The sequence below is a fragment of the Camelina sativa genome, chromosome 5 (genome assembly GCF_030686135.1).
Source record: "Camelina sativa cultivar CO46 ecotype springtype chromosome 5, ASM3068613v1".
NCBI classification, from domain to species: domain Eukaryota; kingdom Viridiplantae; phylum Streptophyta; class Magnoliopsida; order Brassicales; family Brassicaceae; genus Camelina; species Camelina sativa.
In genome coordinates, this window is record NC_141884.1 from 9,033,970 (window position 1) to 9,043,628 (window position 9,659).

At 36.3% G+C, this 9,659-nt stretch overlaps 2 protein-coding genes across 9 annotated transcripts; one reads left to right on the forward strand and one right to left on the reverse strand.

Annotated features, from left to right (window-relative positions):
- Nucleotides 1–803: 803 nt before the first annotated feature.
- Nucleotides 804–6,407, reverse strand: LOC104786310 (transcriptional corepressor LEUNIG_HOMOLOG). Of its 8 annotated transcripts, none has more exons than XM_087449662.1 (19): nt 6,181–6,395; nt 5,945–6,053; nt 5,790–5,841; nt 5,599–5,696; nt 5,339–5,448; nt 4,965–5,245; nt 4,799–4,877; nt 4,582–4,693; nt 4,293–4,342; nt 3,929–4,207; nt 3,421–3,495; nt 3,066–3,293; nt 2,745–2,883; nt 2,554–2,663; nt 2,274–2,423; nt 2,040–2,192; nt 1,842–1,961; nt 1,425–1,622; nt 804–1,288 (listed from the first exon to the last, which is right to left on the reverse strand). In XM_087449662.1, the coding sequence occupies exons 3-19, from the start codon at nt 5,819–5,821 to the stop codon at nt 1,145–1,147; spliced, it is 2,358 nt and encodes a 785-aa protein (XP_087305788.1). In that variant the 5' UTR covers nt 5,822–5,841; nt 5,945–6,053; nt 6,181–6,395; the 3' UTR covers nt 804–1,144. The 8 variants fall into 8 exon arrangements, with proteins under 8 accessions (XP_087305788.1, XP_087305787.1, XP_087305783.1 ...); XM_087449661.1 differs by having other exon boundaries at nt 5,945–6,056; XM_087449657.1 differs by having other exon boundaries at nt 2,745–2,889; nt 5,945–6,056.
- Nucleotides 6,408–8,293: 1,886 nt separating this feature from the next.
- On the forward strand, nt 8,294–9,271 carry LOC104786312 (uncharacterized). Its single transcript, XM_010511686.3, has one exon. It carries the CDS (start codon nt 8,367–8,369, stop codon nt 9,066–9,068), a length of 702 nt encoding a protein of 233 aa, XP_010509988.1. The 5' UTR covers nt 8,294–8,366; the 3' UTR covers nt 9,069–9,271.
- The last annotated feature ends 388 nt before the right edge of the window (nt 9,272–9,659 follow it).

A 9,659-nucleotide genomic window follows, 5' to 3' on the forward strand; every position in this document is an offset into this window, starting at 1 on the left:
TTGTTTTCTGCTAATTGTATTTGCGTGGATTGGATAATTGTAGCTTTTTTCATTTTTTTTTTGTCGGCTATTTGTAGCTTAAGATAGTGATATGCAACTAGCATTTTGTATGAATACCAAATTAATTGAATTTAAATGAATATAAGACTTTCAGAACAGGGAATTAGATTGATCTTTTTTGGGATTTGATATTGAGAATCTTCTTGACTCCTAGAATAAAGATGGAATATCAAAGTTCAAGCAGTTTCGAAAAATATGAAAAGAGTAGGAGATATCTTATTATTGTGTAAAGGTTTGAGTAGGTATTATATTGATTGAAGGACTAAAGATAAATTAAATTAATGTTTCATTCAACCACTCTACTGTTCTGTTACACAAAAAAAAAAAAAAAACAAAATAAGTTCATGTCCAAGAGAAAAAAAGTACATTTATTTTAGTTTTTCAAGTTAAGACGTCTTTGTATATTGTAAAACAGACACAAACGTAACCGTGCTTTTTACTTCTGCTTCTGTTTCACATTTCCGTTTACGGTTTCATCTTATATAAAATAAAATGTGAGTTTTTTTTCCTTAAATCAACTCTATATTTAGAAAATGTTAAAAGTTCAATAAACAAATAACCCTTTGAGATAGAAAAGATAAAGTTCCTAACTAAAGCCTACACAGATAAAACTCATCCTCAATCCCCGAAGTTCTAATTTACTTGGTAATCGTATAGTTTCGATATGTATGTTAAGAGCTTTGTTATATTCATCATCTTAAAGTAAAGTGTAATTATAAGCTAATTGTAGAGAGCCAGAGACCTTAGAATAAGCATTTAGTTGAGTATAAGAAATTATTCAACAATTTAGTCGGTTTAAGAGAATACTTACATCTCTCTCTTACTCACTCCCTCTGAACACTAAAAGATCACAGCAACAAAGAAAAGAGAAATCCCAAAATAAGTAGGATCTTATAGCAAAGGTTCGAATTATCACAAGTCCCTTTTCTTTTGTCATAAACAAACCCATTCAAAAAAAAAAAAAAAAAAAAAAACTCAACTTATTGATGTAGACATTAAAGAAAGAATTAGACTCAAAAAAAGTCCTGAGCTCTCTCGTATTTTTCTTTTTTTTTCTTTTCTTTCAGAGAACATCGAAATATTTCTACTTCCAAATCTTTACGGATTTGTCATGACTTGCAGACGCCATCATTCCCGTTGAATGCGACTGAGCCAAGGCAGAGATCACACACTCGTGAGCCGCTATCGTCATACATTTGTTCTCCATTGTGTTCCACAGCTCCAGTGTCTGTCACAAGATTCGTTTTACCAAAGTTAAATCAATTGAGAGGTAAAACTCATATCATCACGCAAGTGAACATAGAGACTACTGGATATTGTTTGACACAGATTGGTGTTGTTCATGGGGGCATAGATTACTATACCTGGTAGCCACCAACGACCAAGAGATTGGGAAAGCTAGGGTGAAAAACAACAGAGTGGAACTTGTTTCCACTGTTACAAAGCTCGTGGATGCAATCTGCTGTACTCAGTGACCATATTTTTACAGCGTCTTCACTAACAGAAGCTACCAAATCACCGTTTGGGCTCCAACAAACAGAATGTACATTTGTGGAATGTCCCTGACAGATCAAAAGTAATAAAACCATGAGATACAAAAAGAATTAAGATTGATGGAGTGTCTGAGTAACAATGATGGTTAACAAAATGCCCAAATGCATCCAACAAGAAAACACACTAGACTTGGAAGATTCAAAGTATTGAAAGTAGAAAACAAAGTCTTTTATGTGGATTACCCCAGGGGAAATCAAAATCATCAAAAATATAATCTTCAGCTGTACCTTAAACATGTGGACCCGTTTGTTATTATTTTCAACATCAAAAATTGACACAATATTCTCGGATGCTGCAGCCAACAATTGTCCTGTTCTTGGCTGGAACCGTACTTGCGTGCTAGCCCCCTGTGCTTTGAAAATTTAACGATTTAGCAAACAGAGTTTCAATTTGCAGAGAAACCATACAAAAGATCAGGGGCTTGCCTTTGTAGCACGAACACAAGAAGCGTTGATGTCCCAAAAACGAATGTCATTGTTGCTATCACAAGAGCATAAAAGTTCGGTTTTCTTAGGATGAAAATCAATGGACATAACAGGTGCAGCATGACCAGAAATTGTTCGTAGGAAGTAACCAGGCTGCACAAATTGGTAATTGTTAGTCACAGCTGAACACGAAAGAAGGTAACAAATATAAAGAGACATATATTATTATTATACATCATTAGCATCCCAGATCTTGATAGTTTTGTCAAATGATGACGTTGCCAGCTGAGTTGAATTAGGTCTGAACCGAACATCTGTGATGATATGACCATGTTCTTCCGGCGTGCTCTCAACATGTAGTGTTTCCATGTTCCAAATAAATACCTACTGACAAAAAGAAATTTGCATCCACATTAACTGTTTTTAACCAAACGAAAAGTTACCTATCTATAAATGTTTTAGGGTCATGACAGGTTTATAAGCAAACCGCATCTCCGAAATTAAGATGCTGCACCTTTTTATCATGTCCAGCGCTAGCCAACAATTTCCCATCAGAAGAGAAGTTACAGCAGATGACCTTACTGGCACTTTTTCTTATAGAACTAACCTCATTGAAACTGAAAGCTGACACCAGAAAGAGGAACCTGTTAGTATATATATAATCAACTACAAGTGGCCCGTTTATCCTTGGGGGGGTTAGAATACCTTTTGAAGTTTCGGTATGCTCAGAAGGGTTCCGCTTTAGGGTGCCAAACAAGCTTCCACCATCTCCATCATCTTGGGACAAAAATGATTCTACGTTATCTTCTAGGGCTCCCACATCTCCAAACTGTTCCATGTCATCCTGCAGCTATTAATTCTTATCATAAGAAAACTGAAAGAAACACGGCGCCATAGTCTATTGCAAAAAATACATAAGCCGCTAAGAAATTTCTTTCACACAACACAACTGCATGCTGCAGCCAGATGTTATTAGAACAAAACTAGATTGTTGATATCATTCTTCTGAGAAATTAAGAAACATACCAGTTGATTTGCTGATGATGCGAGACCACCAATCCCATCAGACCCATATATCATTGGTCCTTTTGGCATGCTATTCACATGGTGCATGTTACCAGTTATAGCAACTCCATCAACAGGGGTATGTGTTGAAGGAGTCGACGGCTGTGAGTTGGATGGGCCAACTGTGTTTCCTGTCCCGGTACTGTTAGCAGGACCAGAAGAGGAAGGCCCTTTTCTTTTGCGGTTGTTCTATCAAAGACACAAAAATGAAGTTGTGGCTCAATCATCTTAGACACTGAAGAATATATTAAGCTGGTTCAAACCACATGACTGAAGGGGGTCTAAGAGTTGTGGGGTTGGATCCACAAATTAGTACCTGTTGTGATTGCTGGGATAGTAAGTGATCTTGTTGCTGGGAAGAAGATTGTTGTACTGGAGGCATGCTGATATGCTATAGACCAACGGATAAATAACGGAAAAAAGGAATCAGAAAAAACATTTGACTGATAAAAATCTTAGCAGTGAAGTCCTCAGGTTTGGCAGTAAACAGATAAGTTTTCTCGATTGTTGGGAGCAAGTGATTAACAAGAAGAAACAAAATTCTGATCCCTACATAGATCTAAATTATGATAACACAACACATTTATCTTACAGATTCTCAAATGAAAAGTAACATCAGTTACACGATACCCAAAAGAGTAAATTTTGAAGCATATCATAGACGAGCAATTATCGGAAATGATCCAACTTCACCATCTAACAGAACAAAGAAAATTTGAGATGTTTAATATGGAACTTTCTCTCTGCTACCCGAAAAAGATGATAGAATGCCACTGCATCTAACAGGGATATGCATTTTTTGGTGATTTGAGAAGAAGTCTTACCTTTGACGAACTTGATTGCATTGGGGACCCTATAGACCCATCATTTGCATTTTGTTGGCCATCTTTCGGATTTAGGTTTCCTCTAGGTAATCCAGTAAATCTTCGAGGGTCCATGTCACCATACATGGGTGAATTAGTCATATTTCCTTGCGCTTGAACCTGAGCCAAGATCTGTTGTTGTTGTTGCTGCTGCGGCGAGAGCTGAAATTGACTTTGATTTTGTAGAAAAGATTTCTGAACCTGAGGCCCACCTAAAACTGGTCGAATTTGCTCGATGCCCTGTAACATTTGTCAAGAAACTTAGTAAAAAACTTAGCTTGTAATGACAAAAAAATAAATTCTGAGAAGAAACACAGTGACTTACAGTTAATGGCCATCCCTTCAAAGGTAGACCACTCACTCCAGGGTTTAATCCTTCACAAAGGAAAACACAACACCATAAGAATTTATCTAACAAATTGTAAGCAAAAGGTTCTCATGAGGCCATTAGCATATCACACCCTATGTAATTTATCATAACCTTTCACATTAAAGGTAAGGGATACGTTAATTTTGGAGTCCACAGTCAAATTGAAGGCATGCTACCAGTATTGACCAAAATTATCTTTTAGGTGAGCATATACTCCATTATGCATTACACTGGATAAATTTACCTGCACCACCCATCCCAGGCTTTGATTGCAGAATTCCCTGGCCATAAACTGTAGAAGGATCCACTGGCAGTTGTCTCGGAGATGTACCCAGATTGACTTCACTTTTGATTTCCTGCACGTACAAGAGATTCAGATACACACCCAAAACATTTGATTGGAGACTTGTCTGCTAGAAGATTTGAACAGTCATAAAGTAAGGTGCTCAAGTAGTAGTTACAGTGGGTTGCTGAGTTCGCGACTGAATTTGCTGCAACGCTGCCGAAACACCTCCTTGATGGTTACCTTGGACCATCTGACTGTTTTGACAGAATGAGAAGGGGTCAACGGTGTGAGGACAGGAAAAACGACAGCAAAAAAAAAGAAAAAAAGCTGAGCTAATTTACCCATGATGATTTGTTGCTGATTTAAGAAGGGCCATCCTTGCATCAAGATGAGGTTGGGACGTCTCAGAGTTCATTGGATTTGGTTGCTTCATACGTTCCTCGTACATTTTTGCAGCCAAAGCACTAGCATTTGACTGTCCAATCATCCCTTCAGAACCAATAGCATTCATTGGACCCCCAAGAGAAGGGTGATTAGGTTCTCTACGTTGCATATGAGCTTGTCGCATTAACTGTAGTTGCTGAATTTGCATTTGCTGCTCCTTCGCTTTACCTTGTTGTGCCTAAAATTCCAAAGCCACTGGTCAGTTATTAAAGTGGAAACTAAAGAAATATAAAAAGCACCATATCTCCCCAGATGGTTAGTAGGAAGGCACCTCAATATAAGCTGCAGCAGGCTCTGAATGTTTCTCATTGGTCCTTGCAATGAAGATATCCCAGAACACAGACCACCACTCAAAAAGAAACCCTCCAGGTGCATCAATTGCTACATCAGCATTGACACAACAAACAAAAAAAACAATCCAAAGAGTTAATTAATAACTCTAGTCTAGATTGACAGCACAAATAAACAATTACCTAATAAAACTCAAAATGAAGTAAGGATTAAAGTAGAACAAGAAAGTAATATTATTACCAACTGGATCAGGTGAAACCTTCCCTTCAGTCATAAACGACTTTGCAGTATTGTGAAGTTTCTTCTTCACCAAATAATCATATATATAAACGTCAAGCCTACAAAACCCAAAAACAAAATGAAAGTAAGAAAAAAACGAAATCTGGGAATTGAACAAAATAAGCTCTAATTAAAACACAAAAATCACTTACATCTTGTCAGCTTCCCAATTACTCTGCGCCATAGCTTCAGCCCAATATCGAGCTTTTATAAGTAAGAATACAAAAATTGAGTCAAATCTTCAATCACAAAAAACAAAATGATCTGAACTCAGAATTTTTCGATGGTTTCAATAAACAAAATAAACCTGAATAAGCCCAAAAACAAAAGCAAAGCAGATTCCAAGTAGATCAGAACCCTAATTCGATCTTCAAATTCCCAGTAACTTCAAAGATCAAGCATTGCTACTACTACTACTACTACAACATACAAAGATATTAAATAAATTAAAATCAATAAGGGTTATACTTTTACGCGAACACGACTACTTACTTTGGGAAAATTTCGTCTAATTGATTAAAAGAAAGCAAATTGAATTCATACCTGACGGATCACAATTGAGCAAAAACAAAAAAAAAACAAAATTCTAGGGTTCTTGACGAGATTACAGTGAATTGTGTAATCAGCTGTAACTTATAGTAAATGGATCATGAAACAGCTGGAAGAGAGAGAGAGAGAGAGAGAGATCAGATGAGAGTTTTGAAGAGATCAGAGGAAACTTCAGATGTTTGGTTTGATGCTTTTGGGATTCTATGAATAATAAAAAGTTTATTAACGGGCCTTGGTATTTGTGACTTTAATTGGGCTTATTATTGGGCCTTTAGTTGACTTCAATCTTAAAGTCAACTCGAACACGAGGCAAGAAACCTTTTTTGAAACTTTTTTTTAATGTTTGAAACCGTCAATGTAGGTAGAAGTTAAAGAAGCTGGGGGCCGGTAGTCTAATTTATATGGAGTAAGATTAGTAATACTAATGACGATTATTATAAAGATCACATGCTATGACAAAAAGAATGGTCCATATTTTATAATTTATATATAGGACTCAATAATACACATTATTCCACCGTCTTTAACCTTCTAGTTATTGCTCTATAAGAAGCTCAATTATATTATGTATAGGTAGCCGTATTGTATCTTCTAGTTATAGCTTAATTAGAAGTTCAACACGAAAACTTGCGCGAAATACTTGTTAGATATTTGTATCTTGCGGTGAGATTTGAACATATTAATCGATCAACTGGATATGTTTTATGAATCCCCTAATTCAACTGCTAAAAAGGAGAGAAGAAAATAACTAATGCAATCCTTTAACTAGTGGTCTGTAACCAAAAGATGCATATTATTCTCAATATAGAACCAAATCCAAAATTTTACAAAACAATAATACATAGCATAATCGTCTGTTGGCAGAACTCTTATTGCTAAATTATAATTAGAATATGAACAAATCACACTTAAAAGTGTTTTAAAGTCTTCAAGGCATTTCTTAAATTTCTTCCAAACCAAAATTTCCTTTTAATCTTGTTCAGTTTGTTTGTTTTTCTAGTCAGTAAAACTTGAGTTTAGATTTTTTAGTCCCAGCTAATTTTCTAGCAGCCAAAACAAACCAAATTTAAAACAAAAGTCTACATTCACAGGCTCACAGCTCAAACCAATCATCAACCTCAAACTTTATCTTTTCTAAAAATGTGTGGATGATGCATGTAATGTATAAGCCTATCTGTTTTTCTATCTTTGTTAGTTTGGAGATTGAAAGGTTTATTAATACTATGTGTTTGGTTTGAACCATTTAATGGCACAATAAATGAGATCACTTCCTTTTCTCACTTAATGTGATCACATTTTTAGGGTTTGAATAATGCAAAATAGCCCTTATATTATTAATTCATGGCTTTATAGTAGAGCATGTCCTTCAACTATGTAAAAGGAAACTACAGTTGCCACGATTATCATTTTTTGTTTTTTTTGATAACGACACAATTTATTCATTTAGTGGTGGTACGTCTATTTTAAATACACGAAAAAGAAGTTACATTATATATTTTTTTTTCTCTCTTTTTGCTACAAATCCATGAAAAGTATATTTATGAGGGATCTTATACATATTATACGATGAACTATATATTAGTCAGAACATGAAGTTATAAAGAACACATGAACCAGTTAATAAACAATGTATATTCTTCAACTTCAGGTTTTACCACCCCCAACAACTTTCTTTTTAATCGAAACTGTGATATACGTACCAATTCACTTATGTGCACATATATAGTCACATATATATAATTTATTTCTTCAATATTTCAAATGAAATTGATTTCATTTCTTTGTTGTTGTACATGTTGGATGAGATCAACTGGGCAGTTGGCAGACATAAATAAACTGTCCAATGACAGGTTGGACCTCATTTAATTTAGTGTACTCAACCAATTATTTTCTCTTTTTATTCACAGGTTGAACCGTCCGGTTCAATAGATGCCGGTTTCCCACTTTTCCTCACGGTTATACTTAAACCAAGCGTTTCAACTCTGAATGTTTATTGACACTAGTCCACATTTCACAACATTCGTTAAGATGAAATCTTTAAATAGTTACATATGCACAATTTGTCAATTTTAAAAGTAGCATATATATATATATATATATGTATTATGGAGAGAAACGACTAACGAAACTAGAGAATTGATAAGAAACTTACAAAATAAAAGAAGCAAAACCGGTTAAGTATGTACGCACTCACGAGTGGACGATATGTCTATAAATACAAGCAAAGCCTAAGCTTCACTGACACAACTGTCTTCTCTCTTACATATTCACCATATAAAACTCGTTGGAATAAACTATTCTTAATTATGGGTTTAACTTCCCGTAAGGCGTGTGTGTTTATCTTTGTACTCGCTCTTGTTGCCGAATTTGCGTTCGGACATGTTGAGGTTAACGAAGACAAACACTTTTTCCACAAACCTCGCCCATTCCTACACAAACCTCGTCCATTCTTCCACAAACATGGCATTTACAAGAAGGGTTATGGTAAAGGTTTGGGCGGCGGAGGCGGTCTAGGGGGCGGAGGCGGTCTAGGAGGTGGAGGCGGTCTAGGGGGCGGAGGTGGTCTAGGAGGCGGAGGCGGTCTAGGGGGCGGAGGCGGTGGTGGTTTGGGTGGAGGAGGCGGTCTAGGCGGTGGAGGCGGTCTAGGCGGAGGTGGCGGTGGTGGTTTGGGAGGAGGAGGAGGATATGGCGGTGGTGCTGGAGGAGGATACGGTGGTGGTGCTGGAGGAGGACTTGGAGGCGGTGGTGGTGCTGGAGGAGGAGGAGGATTTGGTGGTGGTGGCGGAGGAGGATTCGGCGGTGGAGCCGGTGGTGGATTTGGTAAAGGCATTGGCGGTGGGGGAGGACTTGGAGGAGGTTATGGTGGTGGTGGCCATCACTGATGAGGCTCATGCTCATGCTCATGCATTCGTACGTTGTTATATTATTTAATTAAATGAAGAATGATAATTAATTATTACAAAATAAAATGATACATTAGCAATTGTGTATGTCGTTCTTTTTATTTTGAGTCTCATTGTATGCTGATTCCGTATGTTCTCCTTTGGTTGGTTAATAAAATGGTTAAAGCCAGATTACAAGGATACTCAAGTAGTCTTTTTCAAAAACAAAAAAAAAGGATATTCAAGTAGTAGAAAGAAAGGGTAAACGATTTATTACTCTAGCTAGATTAACTATAACTTAGACTCATTCTAACTTCTTCAATTTTTATGTGATACAAAAGTTTGCTGTCTGTCTCAAAGTTTTGCAATTGTATCAACCGCTCAGTTATTAAGTGATTGTTTTATGTTTACTCTCATCTTTCCAATACAAATCTTAGAGCATGGGCATTGGTTGGGACAAAAATTTGGTCCTTCAAATATTTTAATCTAATTTTCAGAGTTTCTTAATTTTGGTATGAGCATTTGTGTCCCTCACAATTGGTCCCCTAAAAAAAAAATATTATTTTTTATTTTAAAAATTAATTATGTAAA